This window comes from Chiloscyllium plagiosum, chromosome 31 (assembly GCF_004010195.1).
Source record: "Chiloscyllium plagiosum isolate BGI_BamShark_2017 chromosome 31, ASM401019v2, whole genome shotgun sequence".
NCBI lineage: Eukaryota > Metazoa > Chordata > Chondrichthyes > Orectolobiformes > Hemiscylliidae > Chiloscyllium > Chiloscyllium plagiosum.
Window position 1 is genome coordinate 7,382,263 of NC_057740.1, and position 20,194 is coordinate 7,402,456.

The 20,194-nt window shown below is 42.3% G+C and overlaps 1 protein-coding gene across 9 annotated transcripts in view; it reads left to right on the forward strand.

Moving 5' to 3' along the window:
- kdm4b (lysine (K)-specific demethylase 4B) overlaps nucleotides 1-20,194 on the forward strand; it is a 479,312-nt gene that overhangs the window by 78,071 nt on the left and 381,047 nt on the right. For all 9 annotated transcript variants that reach the window (XM_043720922.1, XM_043720924.1, XM_043720925.1 and 6 more), the window contains 2 exons: nucleotides 11,661-11,815; nucleotides 16,648-16,823. In XM_043720922.1, coding sequence (XP_043576857.1) covers nucleotides 11,675-11,815; nucleotides 16,648-16,823 — 317 coding nt within the window. In that variant the 5' untranslated portion in view covers nucleotides 11,661-11,674. The remainder of the gene's footprint in view (nucleotides 1-11,660; nucleotides 11,816-16,647; nucleotides 16,824-20,194) is intronic.

The following is a 20,194-nucleotide window of genomic DNA, read 5'->3' on the forward strand; positions in this document are numbered from 1 at the left end:
AATTAATAAGTGTGGTGCTGGAAAAGCACAGCTGGCTAGGCAGCAGGAGAGTCTGTGTTTTGGGCATAAGCCCACGTTCCTGTTGAAGGATTTACACCTGAAATGTTGACACTCCTTGTCTGATGTTGCCTGACCTGCTGTGCTTTTCCAGCTGCACAATTTTCGACTCCGGTCTGTTCAAAGGTCTGATAACAGTTGGGAAGAAACGGCTTTTGAATCTGTTTGTATGCATATTCGAACTTTTATCTTCTGCCTAAATGAAGAGAGGTTGGAAGAGATTCTAACCACAGTGGGGAGGGTCTTTGATTATATTGGCTGCTTTCCCAAGGCAGCAGGAAGTTTATATGGAGTTAATAGTTGGAACACTGATTTGTGTGATGGATTGGGCTGTATTCACAACTTTCTCTAATTTCTTGTGGTATTGGGAAGAGCAGTTGTCTCCCCACAGCCTGATGCATCCAGATAGGATATTTTCTATGATACGTCTGTAAAAGTTGGTAAGAGGCTTTGTGGACATGCTGAATGTCCTTAGCCTTTTGAGGAAGTAGGGGTGTGTTGTGCTTGCTTGACTGTCACTTTGAGGGTGGATCAGGGCAGTTTGTGGGAAACCATCACTCCTACGGACTTAATGCTGTCGACCATCTCCACCTCAGCCCCATTGATGCAGAAGGAGGGTGTGCTGTCCACTCCGCTTCCTGAAGTCAATAATCACCTTCCCTTGTCATCGCAAGAAGTGTAAACCCTGCACCCACACCTCCCCCTCAACTCCATCCAAGGCCCCAAAGGATCCTTTCACATCTGGCAGAGATTTTCCTGCACATCCAAACACCATCTCTCCTTTGTCTGTTGCTCTCGATGTGGTCCCCTCTGCATCAGGGTGACGGGACGCCAATTTATAGAACGCTTCAGAGAACATCTCTGGGACACATGCACTAAACAACCCTGCCACCCTGTGGCCGAATACTTCAACTCCCCCTCCCATTCCACCAAGGACCTACAAGTCTTGGGCCACCTGCCAACGGAGGAAGAACACCTCATCTTCTGCCTTGGGACGCTGCAACCACACAGCGTCAATATCTATTTCACCAATTGCCACCTCTCCACTCCCCTCACCTTATCCCAGATCCAACTCTCTAACTTGGCACTGCCCTTTTGAACTGTCCAACTTGTCCATCTTCGTTCCCACCTATCCGCTCTGACCTATGACCACCACACCCCACTTCCATCTACCTGTTGCATTCCTAGCTACCTTCTCCCACAGCCCCTACCTATTTATCACTCAGCCCTCTTATGCACGCATATGTGTGCACGCACACATTTGTGATGAAAGGCTTATGCTGGAAATGTCGACTTTCCTATTGCCTGACCGGCTGTGCATTTTCCAGCTCCACACTTTGACTCTGATCTCCAGCATCTGCAGTCCTCCCTCTCCTAGCTCCTTTGTTTTGCTGACTGGTGGAGTGATTATTACTATTACACCATACCGCTAGCCACTCAATCTCTTTCTTGTATTCTGTCTCATCGTTGTTTGAGATCCAACCTACAACAGTAGTGCTGTCAGCAAACTTGCCAATAGAGTTGGAGTGGAATTTGACCATGCAATTGAATGTCTAAAGAGGATAGTTCTCCAAGAATGCCATGGTTGTGTTCCCTTGTGGTGCTGTGTTATTGCATGATTTTCTATAGAAATAGTGAAGCCTATGTGTGGGCCACCAAGAACGCCAGTAAAAATAGAAACAAAAATAGTAGTTAGACTGTGGTATTGTTTGTGTTAGGCTCAGTAAAGTTTGCATGGTACTGTATAGTGCAAGTCATCAGAATCTTCAATTGATTACTCGTGATTGACATCTATACCAGCTAGTTGCGCTATATTCTAGCCAGTCTTCAAGGGCTGAATCTTAATTTTTTTCGCTAAGTGTCAGTTTTGTCAAGCTTTTTGGAGGATTTCACATTGTGATGCTTGGGGACATGTATCACCTTATTTTACAAAATCTGCCTGATTTATTACCTACCCCACCCCCGGCCCACATTCCAGCACCATTTTACCTTGTGCCATTTCCAAAACCACTCACCACTTCCCAGATATCCCAGAATTGACCAACATCCTTGGTGCAGCACCATCTTTTAAAAAGATAGTGTACTAGACTGGAACTGTCAGTCTGGAGCTGCCCTGCATGGTTCCTGACATTGACCCTAGATGTGGCAGACAATGGAAATCTGGTGCCTCTCTTTGTGGACAGGGACGTGGAGATGCTACTGATGGGGACGGGGTGGTGCTCCCAAGCCAACAATGGACACCATTGTACTGGGACTGTGCCAACCTGGACCAGCGTTGCCATCCAGGCCTGTGCAGTCTCAACCATCTGAAGCAATGCACACTGTAGGAGGAAGATCAACAACTTTCTCCACTCTGCCAGTGAACATGCCACCATCTTCATCTTGCCTTACACTCATTGTACCTCTGCTACTGTACCCATCATTTCCTGCAACATCTTCCCCACGCTCATTCATTCTCACTAACATCTGACCCTGACTAACCCTGAATCTCTTCTGCACAGCTCATTAGTTTCCTCAGGGCACCTACACATGCACCAAAATTAATGTGCCATCACCTTTCTCTCTGTCACCCACTTATATGCAGAGTTTCCTCACTCTGACCCCCTGAGCAGCTAAATTCCTGTCCCTGGACTAGTATTTTTTTCAGATACCATAATGATTAGTCACTGAAACAGATTCAGGGTCTGAAGATATTTTTTAACATCCGCACATTTTTTAACAAAATGAGAGAGACAAAAAGCTCTTAATACGTAATAAAACCAAGTTTTAAACTGCTCCTCAACACTGTCCTTTTACTGTTAGTCAATTCCAGTGAAATTTCACTCTTATCTCAATTCTTTAAACTTTTTAACTAACAGATTGCACTCAGCTTCTTGTCCTCAGACTGTAAAAACATTTTCACAGTGCTTTTCCAAGTCCACTAGCACAACCATTTCACAATCTTTCCTGAAGCTCTTCTCGAGAAAGTATATGAGCTGACTGATCACATGGTCCAATCCTCTGCTCACCCTTTGCTGGGGGGATGAGAATTGTGTAACAGTGAACGGGAGTTAGCTTTATTAAAAAAGTTGCTAATTCAAATCGAATTACAGATAAATCAAGTTTAATAAGTGAGCATTATAGGATAACTGCCTGTAGGGGGCTGAGTATGCAGACTTGGGGGCTTCCAGTGTTGAGGATTATGGTGGAGGAGGTGTTACCGCCTATTCTCCCTGACTTGGACCACAATCAGGGTGAAGATCCAGTTATGGAGGGGGTGCCGAGACCTAGGCCTCTATGTTTGAGCATGAGTTTATTTGAAATTATAGTGGTGAAGGTGGAGATATAATCAACAGGTAGGAGTTTGATGTTCTAGTGATGAGTGTAAGGTGAGGGAGATAGTGTCTGGTTGGTGAACTGCAAAGGATCAAGGTTGGATAGCTGGAGTTGAAGTGAGTCATAACTAACCTCTTGAAGCACTTCATAATTATGGAGGTCAGAGCCACTGGGCGGTAGTCGTTGAGGCACACTGCATGATTTTTCTTTGGCAGTGGGGTGGTGTTCATCTTTTTGAAGCAGGTTGGAACTTCAGATTGAAATAAGGAGCGGTTAAAGATGCCGGTGAATACTGTTGCCAGCTGGTCTGCACAGGATGCGAGTGCATGACCGGGAACTCTGTCTGGGCCAGTTGCTTTCCGTGGGTTTGCTCTTAACAAAGCCGATTTAATGTCTGCAGCGGTGACCATAGGTAGACGTCTATGTGAGGCTGTTGGGATCGGTGACGTTGTTTTACTAACCTCCCTATTCCAAGTGAGTGCAGAATGCATTGAGCTCATCAGGTTGCCCACAATTGTGTTCGACTTCACTTTATAGTCCGTTATGTCATGTAAGACTTGCCACAAATGATGGGGGTGCGTGTGGTTAGTCTGGGTGTCGAGCTTAGTTTGGTGTTGCCGTTTGGAATCATTGAGGGCAGAGTGGTGGACGTGATCCATATGGGCTTCAGTAAGGCGTTAGACAAGGTTACTCATGATAGACTGGTCAGCAAGGTTAGATCTCGTGGAATGCAGGGAGAACTAGCCATTTGGATACAGAACTGGCTCGTAGATAGGGTGGTGGTGGAGGGTTACCTTTCAGACTAGAGGCCTGTGACCAATGTGTGCCACAAGGATTGGTGCTGGGTTCACTGCTTTTCTTCATTTATATAAATGATTTGGATGTGTACATAGGAGGTATAGTCAGTAAGTTTGCAGATGACACCAAAATTGGAGGTGTAGTGGACAGCAAAGAAAGTTACCTCTATGTGCAACAGGATCTTGATCAGATGGGCCAATGGGCCGAGGAGTGACAGATGGAGTTTAATTTAGATTAATGTGAGGTGCTGCATTTTGGAAAGACCAACCAGGGCAGGGCTGAAACACTTAAGATCCTGGGGAATGTTGCTGAACAAAGAGACCTTGGAGTGCAAGTTCATGGTTCCTTGAAAGTGGAGTCGTGGGTAGATAGAAGGCATTAGTATGCTTTCCTTTATTGGTCAGAGTATTGAATATAGGAGTCGGGAGGTCATGTTGCGGCTATACAGGACATTGGTTAAGCCACTTTTGGAATACTGTGTGCAATTATGGTTGGAAGGAACCTAAAGGAAGGGTGTTGTGAAACTTGAAAGGTTTCAGAAAAGATTTAAAAGGATGTTGCTGCGGTTGGAGAGTTTAATGCTAAAGGGAGAGGCTGAATAGGCTGGGGCTGTTTTCCATGGACCATCTGAGGCTGAGATGACTTTTATAGAGGCTTATAAAATCTTGAGCGGCATGCATAGGGTAAATAGACAAGGTCTTATCCCTGGAGTGGGGGACTCCAGAGTCAGAGGGCAAAGATTTAGGGTGAGAAGGGAAATATTTAAAATTGACCTCTGGGGCAACTTTTTCCATGCAAAGGATGGTGCACTTATGGAGTGAGTTGCCAGAGGAAGTGATGAGGCTGGTACAATTACAACAGTTAAAAGGCAATCTAGATAGGTAAATGAATAGGAATTGTTTAGAGGTATATGGGCCAAGTGCTGACAAATGGGACAAGATTAATTCAGGATATCTGGTCAGCATGGACAAGTTGGACCAAAGGGTCTGTTTCTGTGCTACACATCTTTGACTCTCTGGCCTTGTGCAATGTCGTACCTGGATTTCCTGTATCGGTCAGGGTTGCCCAATCTGAATGCTTCAGACCTGGACTTAAGTAAAGAGTGGATCTCCCAGTTCACCCATGGTTTTGATTTGGGGAGCATTTCGGTTAATGTCTTCGGCATGCAGTCTGCTCTCCTCTTACTAATGCAGTCTGTTTTGAACTTCCTTAATGATTGAATTTCAACCGCCCCGGGAATAGAGAATTCCAAAGATTGACTGACTCTAATAAAGAGGTTACTCCTCATCTCAAACTTTAACTGACTTCTGAATGAGGATGCTGAAAATGTGTTGCTGGAAAAGCGCAGCAGGTTAGGCAGCATCCAAGGAACAGGAGAATCGATGTTTCGGGCATTAGCCCTTCTTCAGGAATCTGAATGAGGATCCCAAGGTTTCTTTTGGATATTGATGCTTTCTGTTCTCTCTCCCCATTTTAAGAACAACAACTCTTATCAAACCTCACCTATCTGCATTTTATTCTAGCTGTTGCCTACTTACTCACTTGCCCGCCCATTCAGCCTGTCCAACTTTCCTTGCAGCCTCTTTGCATCCTCCCAATTTTTATATCATCTGCAAATGTAGAACTTTTACAATTGGCCATCATTCAAATTTTTGAAGCAAATTGTAGTCTGGGGCCCAAGCACTGATCTTTGGGCACATCTGAAAATAGCCTATTAATTCCCACACTCTGCTTGCTTTCTGTTAATGAATCCATAATCCATACCAGTGAATTACCCACAATCCTATTCACTTGAATGTTGTTTATTAAACTTCTGTGTGGGATTTTATGAAAGTCTTTGAAAATCCAAATTCATCGCATCACAGGTTCCCCCTTATGAACTCTGCTTATAACATCAAAAAGCTCTATAAAGTTTATGAAACATGAATTCCCCTCATAAATCCACGTTGTCTCTGGATCTTAATTGTTTCAGGGAGATGTGTTGTGTATTGCTCTTAGAAGACATGTCATTGTTATTTAGCTGCTTGCCTTTTTTCTACATCTTAAAACATTTTCCAGTCACTGCTTGTAATGGGCCCACGTTTGTCTTGTTTGTTATATAGAAGTTTCTATAGACCATTTTTATCTTTCCTGCCATTTTACATTCTATTCTATTCTATTCCATTCACTCTTGGCCCTCCTCGGCAGAATTCTGGTTCTGTACTCTGAGTTTAGAAGGATGATTTGAGATACTGAATGGCTTGGACAATGTAGGTATTGGGAAGATGCCTCCATTGGTAGGAGAGACTCGGACCCAAGGGCTCGGCCTTAGAGCAAAGGGAAGACCTTTTTAGAACTAATTCAGCCAGTGAGTGATGAATCTTTGGACCTCTTTTGCCACAGAAGGCTGTGGAGGCCAGATTCTTGGGTATCAAGGGAGAAAGAGGAAAAATAGTGTTGAGAAACTATCAGCCATGATTGAATGACAGAATAGACTCGATGGGCTGAATGACCTAATTTCTGCTGTAGTGTCTTATGGCCTTTCTAATCCTCAGACTCGGAGCTTTGTTTTTGGAAACTCTAAAAGCTGCATCTTTGATTTAATGCTATCTTTAACTTTCCTTGTTGGCACTTTTCGTATTGCATGTTTTTGCCTTAAAGGAATGTCTTTTGAAAACCAAGCATTAATTCTTTAAATACTAGCCGTTGATTCGCCATCCAAACCTCTAATGCATTTTTCCAATCTGCCATAGACAAATGCCTGTTCATGCTTTTATAGTTGTCCTTTTTTTGATTTAAGAATCTTGTTTCAGATCGAAGTACATTTTATCAACTTCCTTGGAAAATTCTATTCTCCTACGGTCACGAAAGATACGTTTACAACATTATTGATTAGCCCATTATCATCGCATTATACGGAATTTAAAATAGTTTATACCTTTAGAAGTTCTGAGACAGCTCACAAATGTCACAGAAGAGCAATCGTTCTGAAGGGCCACAGGACCTGGAATGTTGCCTCTATTTTCTGTTTACAGATGCTGCCAGACCTGCTGAGTTTCTTTAATTTCTTTTTCTGTACTTTAGTTGGTTCAGCTATAATTCTCTTTTGAAAAGAAAGTGGGGGAAATGGAGGAGAACATCCAAATGTCTCTTAAATGTTGTAACTGTGCCCACATTCACCACTTTCACGTGAGCCTCCCTTTGTGTTTTTTAAAAAAATTGTCTTTTTTTTAAATCTCTCTCCTCTCGCTTCTCACCTCCATTGGTGGAAACTTGCCAAGCTTATAAATTTGAGATGGCGTCGTGGTCACTTATTTTGATTGGGGCCAGGCAGCATTCAGCACAATTTTGTTTTGAAATAAGCATGAAAGATTTCAGTAACACTGCTGGATATTTGTGCTTGAAACTTCTGAATATTTTGCACTAATTGGACCAATTGTAAGCGAATTGTGCTGTCTGGTTTTACAAATGCAATTTAGCACTAATTACTGTCATCAACACCCCTCCCAACCCATCCCCCAAGTTTCCAAACACTGCCAGTCTTTGACTGAAACAAACAACTAAAAGATGCATGTGAATTAATCAGATTCCTCTGTCTTTCCACATTGAGGTGTTTATTGTTGTGGGTTGGACAACTTATAGCCAAATGTTCAAGCTCAACCCAGTGTTCTTCAGTTCATGTTAAAAGTTGCAAATTGATTTTCCTTTCTATATCTTGGAGGAGAATGCTGCCTGACCTGCTGTGCTGTTCCAGCAATAAAGTTTCAACTTTCTATATCTTGCCCAGCTATCATAAATTATTTATCCATTCATCTGAGGGCAATATAAGATGCAGTTCGAGTTCCAGTGTTTAGCACAATTTTGTCTGAACCCGAACCATCGGGGAGTGTTGGATATCTCTGTATTGATAACTTTTGTTACATTTCATGGCTGATGAAATGTGTGATCTAGTCAATTTTGAACTCCTGTTATACGTAACATTTATTTATGATTTGTGTCAGGAAGATTGAAAAGTATTTTTGTTCAGGTTAAAGAAAACCAAATCTATTTAAAATTAATTCTGTTGGATGAAGACACCTGGAATTTGATCATTTTTACATTTCTCGTATAAAGCAGATTACATTTTCAAAAGTTCTGTCTGAGACTGAAGATGACAACTTTCCTTTATTAAGAAAGGGAACAAGATGGCATTCTTATGTTCCTATTTCTTTATGGTCTTTTATCCTGGTGATTTGCGATCCGACTGGGTGGATAGCTGCCTTTATGTGGAAGGCTCTTCAATCTGTTTACCAAGGCATTTCACTGACCTCTAGTGGTAATAAGACACAATAGCTTTTTGGGAACTTGGGTTGTTCTTGGATTTTGGATGAACAAGCACAACTGAAGTGGAGGTTCACAAGTAATGATTGTAGCTTTTCTGGAAATGCTCAGAATCCGTTTACTTGGCTGCATTCTTGGAATTTGACAGGGATAGATAGAGGAAAAAATAAAATTTAGTTATAACACAGGGAACATATTTTCTTTCAAGAGACAACGAAAGGCATATTCAACTCCTTTGTTGCATTCATTTAAGACCTAATCTTTATTAAATTTCCACTGTACCGTATGATGTTAAACTCCACCCAATCTAATGACTTAGATGGGGAAAGGCAGAAAGGTAGGATCTCAAAGAGCAATGACCTATTATCCTAGTTTTCCCATACCCTAGTTTTCCCTTCCTGAAGAAGGGCTTATGCCCAAAACGTCGATTCTCCTGTTCCCTGGATGCTGCCTGACCTGTGCTTTTCCAGCAACACTTTTTCAGCTCTGATCTCCAGCATCTGCAGACCTCACTTTCTCCTCATAGTTTTCCCATACTCTTATTAACAATTTCTACCTTATTAATGTACCTTGTACCTGATTGCTGTCATGCAATAACTATACTTTTTAAGACAAGAGCCTTTTCTTGTTGGACTGCTTTGTGGTTTTTCATCAATACTTCAGATCACATAGGCGGTTTGGATGCTATCAGAAAATGAGGATGGTGGCAGCTATCTATACAGCCAGTGATTTTCAGTGGTTAGCATACCAGATTCATATGGCAATCGTCATAAAGAAGGTCTGGATGTAGGTTTGCTTGCTGAGCTGGAAGGTTCATCTCCACAGCACAGATGATGCAATGTAGTTCCTAACTATGAGCTGTTTCTTTTTTTTAAAAAAAACTTTTCCTCATGTTACCATTACTTTGTTTCTGTCAATTAGCCTAAATTTTTGTTGTCTGGTTCTTTCCATAACTACTACGTAGAAACTCATGATGATTTTTTAACACTTGCGTGAAATTTGTTTTTAACTTTTTCGCTCCCACTCAGAGTTGAAGCTCTTCAACTCTGGTACCATTTTAAAGTGCAGTGCCCAGAATTGCACACAATGAACCACTGTTTTACACCAGTTCAACAGAAGTTCCTTATTGATATAGCGGTATGCTTATCAACCATGCTGTCAAATTGTTCTGCCCCTTTCTGTGATTGTTGTGTGCAGGTCCATCTGCTCCTATTAATATTTGGAAACTTTGGTTCCAAAGTGGACAGAACCATGTATAGCTTTGTTAGGTTTTTATTTCTCTATTGTATCCGTAAACAAGAACGTTATGGTTGCAGTTTGAATTCTGAGTGTGGTGCTGGCTTGTCTGGAGTTTGTGATATGCATTTAGGTGAGACCTTTAAGAAACCTTTGTATATAGTTTGGTGCTTCTGAAACAAGAGTCCAAGAAAGAAAAGGCAATTTGATTGTTGTCTAACAGCAAGGTGTCCTGTGACACCGAGGCAAAACAAACAATTTCCCTTTAGAGATAGAGAACCATCCAGAAAAAAGTGAGCGTGGAGAATTCTTCGAGAGAAAAGACCAATATTAATGTCCAGAACAATCAGGGTATGAACAAGAAATTCTGAGAGACTCTCTCAACAGAAAGATCTGAAAGACTAATTTAAGGAACTTGTGTTAAAAAATGTGAGCTGTGTTAGCAGTTTAAGAGTCTCATGAAGAGACATTAACTACTGGCAGCCTGTGAATGCAGAAGCTTGCGAGAAGGAAACCAAGTACTGCCATGCCAACTGAACTAGTAACTTTAAAGTAGAAACAAGGTGACCTTTTGATGATTTGAGCATTTGTAAAGTAGTTAGATTAGATTCCCTACAGTGTGGAAACCGGCCCTTCGGCCCAACTAGTCCACACCGACCCTTCGAACAGCAACCCACCCAACCCATTCCCCTACATTTTACCCCTTCACCTAACACTACGGGCAATTTAGCATAACCTGCACATTTTTGGACTGTGGGAGGAAACCGGAGCACCCGGAGGAAACCCACGCAGACACTGGGAGAATGTGCAAACTCCACACAGACAGTTGCCTGAGGCGGGAATTGAACCCAGGTCTCTGGCACTGAGGGGCAACAGTGCTAACCACTGTGCCACCGTGCCGTGTTGAGAGGAAAAGGGTTAAATGTTTAGGGTTAAATGTAAAGCAAGGTTTTCAAATAATAGTTAGTGACTTTTTTTTTGGTTAAAAGTATATTGGTGGTCTCTTGTGAACACGTTCAGTGATGGACCATAATTGTAACCAAATTGTAAAGAGAAAACTTAACTTATCAAGCCAAATATCATTCTGCTACATAATTTTGTCTCCGTACTGTCATCAACTCCAAATGATAACTCCAACTCCAGTGTGGGCGGCACGATGGCATAGTGGTTAGCACTGTTGCCTCACAGCGCCAGGGACCCGGGTTCAATTCCCGCCTCAGGCAACTGACTGTGTGGAGTTTGCACGTTCTCCCCGTGTCTGCGTGGGTTTCCTCCGGGTGCTCCGGTTTCCTCCCACAGTCCAAAGATGTGCAGGGTCAGGTGAATTGGCCATACTAAATTGCCCGTAGTGTTAGGTAAGGGGTAAATGTGGGGTATGGGTGGTTTCGCTTCGGCGGGTCGGTGTGGACTTGTTGGGCCGAAGGGCCTGTTTCTACACTGTAATGTAATCTGTAAAAATAAAAAATCTATAACATCATTGTTTATTTTGTATAGTCTGTGTTCTTTCTACTGGAAGAAATCACTTCACTTCAGTGCACAAAACTTAGCCTCCCAATTGTCTGCTCATTCCATCATCCCATTTACTTAAAATTAATGCCTTCCTTCTTACAATTCACAATACTTTAAAATTTTGCTTTGTCTGCCAATTTTGAAATTGTGCTCTCCATGTAAAGTCTAGGTCATTGATACATAGGAAAATCAAGCACTGACTTTTATGGAACTTGAGTATAAATCTTCCTCCAGTCCAAAGAAGTTACTGCTAACTGCAACCCCCTGATACCAGTGGGTTGGCTGATTTCTTATCCATGTCGTGACTGTCCTTTTTAGTCCATGAGCTCAAACTTTATTCAGTAGTGTGTTGTGAAGCTTTTTATCAAATCACGCATGTTTCCTTTGTTCATAAGTTTTATTGTTGGTCGATTCAGGATTATTTAATTAATTTCCTCTTGTTACAGAAATTAGCTTAACCATGGCAACGGAAAATCCAGGTCCTCCTAATCCAAACTGCAAGATCATGACGTTCCGTCCAACGCTGGAAGAGTTCAAAGATTTCGGGAAGTATATTGTGTACATTGAATCCCAGGGAGCCCATAGAGCAGGACTGGCGAAGGTAACACACTATAAAAGTTTTGGAATGACCATTTAAGTACTTGGTCCAATGCATAATTTATCTGGTAATTGGTGATTTTGGAGCCACCAAGTAATATATTGAAATTATCCTTCCCTTTCCTGAAATGTACAATTAGCATGAAAGACATTTGCAGCATGATTTATCAACAGTAGATGACCTCAAATGATTTCAACGGAGTTTCTAATTTGAAAGTCCACTGCGATTTCTAAATGACATTTCTTTGTGTGCCTGCAGTAATTCATGATAACATTATTGCTGACATTTACATTGCCAGTCCCTCCTTGGCCCTTTTACTGTTTGTTCTTTCACTGTTTTCAAATCTTGGGAAAATCTGCAACTTGAGATTTATGTTGGTCTTAAAATAAATTCCTTCTTTGTATGGCAAAGAGCAAAGTGGAAATCATCATCAGCTATCTTTCAGTCTGGTTAGTTCACAGGAGGTGTTGTCTGAGCTAACATTTGTCTCAGAAGACAATTCCCTTTTCACTATGGGGCATGTGTATGGTAATCCGGAATAATCGCAAAATTACCTGGGGGATAAAATGACTTTACAGCCCTTCATGTGCATCACTGTACTCTAATATATGTATAAAATGAATTTACTTGTTTGCAAATTTATACAATTTTTAAAAATGGTAATGTCAGTTAGTATTTAAATTAATGGCAAGACAATAATTTATCAGTTAGTGTATGTAAGAGGTAGTATGATTTGACTGTGAGAAATGGATGGTGCCTGTGTGTTGGTTACCCCCTCTGGTGGCTGTCAGAGTTGTAGATTCATAGCACAGAAATCTTTCTATCCTTTTGGTTCAATTCGTCCATGCTCACCATGTTTTCAAACTAAACTAGTCTCAATTATCTGTTTGGCTTATATCCTTCCAAACCCTTCCTATTCATGTAGTTATCTAAAATGTCTTTTAAATGTTGTAACTGTATCTGCACGTGCTGCTTGGCAGTTCATTAGCTCATAATGTGGAAACTGTTTATAAAAAATTGGCTCTCCTGTTCTTTTTACATGTTTTTTGTTTCACCTTAAAAATGTGGCTCCTAGTTTTCAGCTCCCCAGCCTAGAGATAAGATCCTTGCTACTCACCTTATCGATGCCCCTCATGATTTTCTAAAAGGTCACCCCTCAACCTTCTGTGTTCCAGTAACTCAAGCCCTCCACTCCTGGCAACGTCCTGGTAAATTTTTTCTGAACCCTTTCCAATTTAATAATATTGTTTCGATATCAGGGCGACCAGACTATATATAATACTCCAGCAGAGGCCTCGCCAAAGTAGTCCTCAAAGTACAACCAAAACTTGATGTCCCAACTCCTATACTCAGATCTGAGCAATGAAGGCAAGTGTGCGAAACACCTTAACCACCCTGTTTTCATGTGACATAAATTTCAAATTAGTTAGGAAAACCATTGAAAATATATTGAAATGTTTTGTTGCTATGGCAACAGATATTAGAAAATTTAGTTTTTGGTTTGAGGAAGAAAATACAAATAGCAGGAAAATTCAGATTAAGATGTATGAACTCTGATACATGATGCTTGTGAAGGTAGTTAGTCCAATTTTAGGTTGTGCAAAAGAAGTTTTTGTTATATTGCCAGTAGATGTGCACATGTTGTTTCATTTTCTGTTTCTTTGTTGTTCGAGACTGAATAACTTTTAAAATTATGAAATCTTCCATTGACCAAAGAAACGAAAATGTGGCAACATTTCACAAACCAAGAACTTTAACAAACTAAAATCAGTATCAATTGAACTTGACTTAATGGTAACTCGCAAACAAAGATGTGCACAGGAATTCCTCAAGGTCTGGCACTCAACCCAAAACTCCGTTAACATGTAGAGTTAGACCCCAAATATCAACCATTGAGAAACAAAACCAGAAATGATGCCAGCCACTTCAACAAACCGGGACAGAACACCAACACTTCGCTGGAGGCACACTGATGTTATCTAGTGTGGTGACAACGTGTCTGCAAACAAACTTAATGGACACCCGCATCAACCAACCCAACCGCCCTGTGGCTGAACACTTCAACTCCCCCAAGGACACGCAGGTCCTTGGCCGCCTCCATCGCCAGACCATGGCAACACGACGCCTGGAGCAGATCAGGCAGCATCAAAGGAGCAGGAGAATCGACGTTTCGGGCATAAGCCCTTCTTCAGGAATGAGGAGGGTGTGCCAAGCAGGCTAAGATAAAAGGTAGGGACGAGGGACTTGAGGGAGGAGCTTTGGGAATGCGATAGGTGGAAGGAGGTTAAGGTGAGGGTGATAGGCCAGAGAGGGGGTGGGGGGCGGAGAGGTCGGGAAGAAGATTGCAGGTCAAGAAGGCGATGCTGAGTCCGAGGGTTGGGATTGAGAAAAGGTGGGGGAAGGGGAAATGAGGAAGTTGGAGAAATCTGCATTCATCCCTTGTGGTTGGAGGGTTCCTAGGCGGATGATGAGGCGCTCTTCCTCCAGGCGTCGTGTTGCCATGGTCTGGCGATGGAGGCGGCCAAGGACCTGCGTGTCCTTGGGGGAGTTGAAGTGTTCAGCCACAGGGCGGTTGGGTTGGTTGATGCGGGTGTCCATTAAGTTTGTTTGCAGACACGTTGTCACCACACTAGATAACATCAGTGTGCCTCCAGCGAAGTGTTGGTGTTCTGTCCCGGTTTGTTGAAGTGGCTGGCATCATTTCTGGTTTTGTTTCTCAGTGGTTGATATTTGGGGTCTAACTCTACATGTTAACGGAGTTTTGGGTTGAGTGCCAGACCTTGAGGAATTCCTATGCATATCTTTGTTTGACTTGTTTTCGGATGGAAACGTTGTCCCACTTGGTGAATTGGTGTCCTCCTGTGTCTGTGTGTATGGACACAAGTGATAGTCGATGTCTCTTGTTGGCTACTTAGTGTTAGTGTACCCTGATGGCTAGTTTTCTGCTGGTTTGCCCTATGTAATGTTTGTGGCAGTCTTTACATAGTATTTTGTACATAATGTTGGTTGTGTTAGTTGTGGGTTTGGAATCCTTTATACTTGTCAGTAGTTGTCTTAGTGTAGTTGTTGGTTTGTGGGCTACCATGCTACGTAGGGGTTGGATGCTATGGGGCTTTGACATTCCTGTCCCTCCAACAGACCAGAAAGGTGTCACTGAAATTTTCTTCAGCCTCTTTTCCCTGTTTTAGTGGCCAGCGTTGAATAATTTCTGTGGAGAATCATGGGTTTTGACTGGTTGGTAAACATGGGGGAGCTGTCTGATATCCTCTCCCTCATAGACTGCTGAGGGGGCCTTGAAATTTGAGACATAACCTTGAGGGAGAAAGGGGTGTGCCAAGATTGATGGTCTCATAGGGTCATGGAGATATACAGCATGGAAACAGACCCTTCAGTCCAGCTCGTCCAAGCCAACCAGATATCCTAACCTAATCTAGTCTCATTTTCCAGCTTGGCTCATATCCCTCTAAACCTTTCCTATTCATTATACCCATCCAGATGCCTTTTAAATGATGTAATTGTACCAGCCTCCACCACTTCCTCTGGCAGCTTTCTCCAGACATCCAACACCCTCTTTGAAAAAGTTGCCCCTTCGGTCCCTTTTATATCTTGCCCCCCTCACCCTAAACCTATGCCCACTAGTTCTGGGCTCTCCCACCCCAGGGAAAAGTCTTTGTCTATTTATCCTCATAATTTTATAAACCTCTAAGGTTGGCCCTTAGCTTCTGGCTGGGATGCAAGTTGTATTGCTAGGAGAGACCTCCAGTCTGAGAAGAGAGAAATGGTGCCAATTGGATTAAAGTACTGTATTAAACAGTGTTAAATGAATCTTTCAATGCTCAGATTTCCAGTCTTAATTACTGAACAACGTTAAAAGGAAATGGTGCTAAAAGGGGAAATGTAAACGTGGACCCCATTTGCACTAAACAGCAGAAAATATACCTATTAAATTATTAATACAATTGAAAGCTCCACCTCACCACATGCCATGTTTACACATCACGTCATATTCTCCACAGAAATGTAGTCCTGCGTTTAAACTGCCAAATTCCTCTCAGCTTTAACAAGAACTTTTCTCCCAGCCTCCTCCGGATGAATCTTCAAGTATCCTTTTAAGCAAAGACCCTTCACGCAAATGACCTTTCATCTAGTAAGATCATCTAGTGGTGACTCTCTTTTGATTTTTAAATTCCTCACCACAAGTATTTTTTCTCCTTGGGTAAGGGAGCCAATCTCACCAGAACTCTGAAATAAACCAGAAAGTTATTTCCTCCTGCTTGACTTGGCACCACTTGTTCTGAGTTGTCTTCCCCTTAACTGTTTGGCTGACTTTGCGAGACTGTGAATCTGAATGCAACAAGAACAGTTGCCTCACCTTTTAAGTCAAGGTAATAAAATTCTCACCCTTTTTCAGTAAGTTTTGACCTGGATCTCTTGCCCCCATGACTGCTAAGTCATATGGATTTCTCTCTTGATACATATTAGTATTAAGTTTTATGGATTTATGCCCAGGCTGGTTTTTTTACGTATTGAAAAGTATGGCACTGGAGTCCTCATTTTCTCCTAGATTCTTTAAATGCTCACATTCACTCTCCCAACTGCTGCTTTTATTTTGAATCAAAAGAGACGGTTTAAAACCTGCCATTTGTTAAAATCCAGTGGTCTTAATGCAATAATACAGAAATGTTCTTTCAACTGAGGGTATTACCTTTGAATTTGTGTCTCCTGCCTGAGTTTTGAGATTCTGCTTCACTCTTCGCCCACAGATCATTGATAGATGTTCTAGGTATGAAATAACTTTAACTTTTTTCTGCTAAATGATTGCACTATGCTTTCAGGTTATTCCCCCCAAGGAGTGGAAACCAAGAAAGTCCTATGACGATATTGATGATATGACCATCCCAGCTCCAATTCAACAGGTAGTGACTGGCCAATCTGGGCTTTTCACACAGTACAACATTCAGAAGAAATCCATGACTGTTGGAGAGTACAGGAAGCTGGCCAACAGTGAAAAGTATGAAAACTTTTTAAACCTTGTTCATAAAGGAAAGTGCTAATAAACCTGAGAAATTTTGAATTGAGATTTTATTTTTTGATAAGTACTGAATTAGTTAAAGTAGTAGAATGTTGAAGGCTCATTAGTCACAATAAGATTTAAAGATCCAGACCAAAATAATAATTTGGAAAAGGCAACATAGGAAGTACATAGGAAATAAATCGGCTGTATTGCTTAAACCTCATTTAATGGAATGCTTCAAAATAATTATGCAGAATATACTGTGTGTGCGTACGTGCGCGTGTGTGTGCGTGCGCGTGTGTAATTTTAGCTGCCTATGAGGGTGAAGACCAGAGGTGGACAAGCCTTCGGTAACCTGTCACTGGCTGGTGTTCTGTTTTGTGGTGTATTCATGCTTCTGGGCAGTTTTTAGACATGCTGCTTGGAGATGCTGAAGGATAGTGATGGCTAGCTGACTGTAGTGATACTGCCAATGGCACCTCAGAATTCCACGATTTGCTTTGTGCCTCTTCCTTTTCATTTTTCGTAGCACTTTGCGGAAGAGGTAGTTGGCTTACTGATGAGAAAGGGTTAAGGTCTTTCGTTTCACTGAGAGTTTGTCCCCTCACAGTCTTTGAGGGTGTTTTATTCCTCCTTTTTTAAGAGGGGATTTGAAGAGCAAAGTGAGTTCAGACAGCTAGACACGTTCTGGTACCTAAGCATTCGAGAGACCCACTTTTTTGATGCTGTTTCATCGCAGGATAGTTGATTTTCTGCAGTACTAACCTGACACAAGCCATGGTCACCTGATTAGGCGTCATGCAGAATGTTGTTGTCAAGCTGTATCCCTCAGTTCAGAACCTATTAGCTCTATGGTATCATATAAGACCGTAAGACTTGGGATCACAAATAGGCCATTCAGCTCATTGGGTCTGCTCTACCATTCTGGTCATGGCTGATCGGATTCTCAGTTCCACTTTATTGGCTTTCCCTGACTATCTCTGATTCCCTGATTCATTTTAGAAAAAAATGTCTATCTCTGGCTTGAATGTACTTAATATTCCAGTGTCTGTAACCCTCTGTGGTAAAGAGAGCCACAGATTCACAAGCTTCTGAGAGAAGAAATTCCTCCTCATTTTTGTCTTTATGTGACGTCTTAATCTGAAATTTGTCATTTGGTCCTAGACTCACCCACACGAGGGAGAAAACCTTTCTGTATTCACAACAGCAACAAAAACAGAAGTTGCTGGCAAAGCTCAGTAGGTCGGGCAGGATTAAATAATAGGAGAGGGGTAGAGCCCAAAGAAAGAGAAAACAGTTGGACAGACCAAGGAGGTGATAACTATTTGGCTGGGAGGTTGAGTAGGTGTAAACAGAGACTGTTAGTGGCTGACAATAGGTTGTGTGTAATGGCAGGCTGTGTGGTAGGGGCCAGGACATATGGGGTTTAGACCCTAAAATTATTGAACTTGATATGGAGTCCAGAGGGCTGCAGGGTCTCCAAGTGGAAAATGAGGTGTTGTTCTTCCACCTTGCGCTGAGCTATATTGGAACACTGCAGCAAAGAGACAGACGGCGGCACCTCCAGCAGTGGCATGGTGGCTCAGTGGTTAGCACAGTTGCCTCACAACGCCAGGGTACCTGTTTCAATTCCAGACTCTGGCGACTGTCTGTGTTAGTTTGTGTGTTCTCCCCTTGTCTATGTGGAGATGCTTTTCCTGTTTCCTCCACAATCCAAAGATGTGCAGGTTAGGTGAATTGGTTGTGCTAAGTTACCCATAGTGTTCATGGATGTGTAGGCTAGTTGCAATGGTCAGAGATAAATGTCGAGTAATAAGCAAGGGGAATGAGTGTGGGTGGGTTGTTGTTCTTTCAAATAAGAAGGGTTGGTATGGTTTCTCAGTAGTTATCACAGTTGCCTCTCAGCACCAGGGACCCTGGTTTGATTCCAGCCTCTGGCGACTGTCTGTGTAGTTTGCACATTCTCCCCATGTTTGCATGGGTTTCCTGAGTGTTCTGGTTTCCCCCCCCTCAGTCCAAAGATGTGCAGGTTAGGTGAATTAGCTGTGCTAAAATGTCCATCATGCTCAGGAGTGAATGTAGAGTATTGGGGTGGGGGAGTTGGTCTGGGTGCGTTGCTCTTTGGTGTGGACGTTGGGCTGAAGGGCCTGTATCCACACTGTAAGGATTCTGTGATTCTCTGTTGGCCAGGGAGTAGGGTGGTGTGTTAAAGTGGCAGGCAACTGGAAACTCAGGGTCTTTTTTTTTTGTGTGGGCAGAATGAGGATGTTCTGCAAAGTGGTCACCCAGTCTCTGCTTCATTCCCCCATTGTAGAAGAGACCGCATTAATGTAGAACATTACAGTACAGTGCAGTGCAAGCCCTTTTGCTCTTAATGTTGCATTGATCTGTGAAATTGATCTGAAGCCCATCTAACCTTTGCTATTCCATTTTCATCTATATGTTTATCCAATGACCATTTAACGTTGCATGGTGAGGAGTGAGTGAGTGAGAGAGAGGAAAAAAAAACCAGTTACTTTCTTTGTTGTTTGAATTCGTGTATCGTTGGACATCTGAGTGCATCTGGGAAAATTAACAAACCGTGAAATTCACAACTAATCTTGGAGGAACTGTTGGGTGAAGTTCACAGCACAGAATCAGATAAGTTAATTGTTTTAAGTCTGTCCAAGAGAGAGGCTGCAGTAGTGAGTATAGTGGATTCTTTTTTGATTATGTTTTTGGAGATAAGTCTCTTGAGTAAACTTAAAATATAAGCCATAACTATTAATTTAACCTGGGGCAGTGTTTTTAGAGGAATAAGATGATGTTATTTGTGAAGGAGCAAAAATGGCCTTTGCAGTGATATGTATTTCTTGTCAGATGTGGGAGTTTAAAGAGAGTTTAAGGGTTACTGCGGATTATATCTGCCACAAATGCTGTCAGATGTGAATCTTATCAGATAGAGTGGATCAGTTGGAGAGACCAATAAAAGCGATGAGGAATTTGCAACAGTATGTGATGGATGGCAGGTATAGGAGGGGGGGTGGGGGGGTCTCAGATGCAGTCACATAGATGGGTTAACTCCAGGAAGGGTAAAAGAGGTAGGCAGCTAGTGCAGGAGTCTTTTGTGGGTATACCCATTTTAAACAGGTATGCTGTTTTGAAAAACGTAGGGGGTGATGGATTCTCAGGGGAACGTAGCACGAACAGCCAAGTTTCTGGTATTGAGACTGGCTCTAATGCAATGAGGGGTACGTCAGCTTCCAAGAGATCAATTGTGTTCGGGGATTCCTGTAGTCAGAGGTACAGACAGGCGTTTCTGTGGCCAGCAGAGAAAAAGCAGAATGGTGTTGTTTCCCTGGTGCCAGGATCAAGGACGTCTGAGGGTG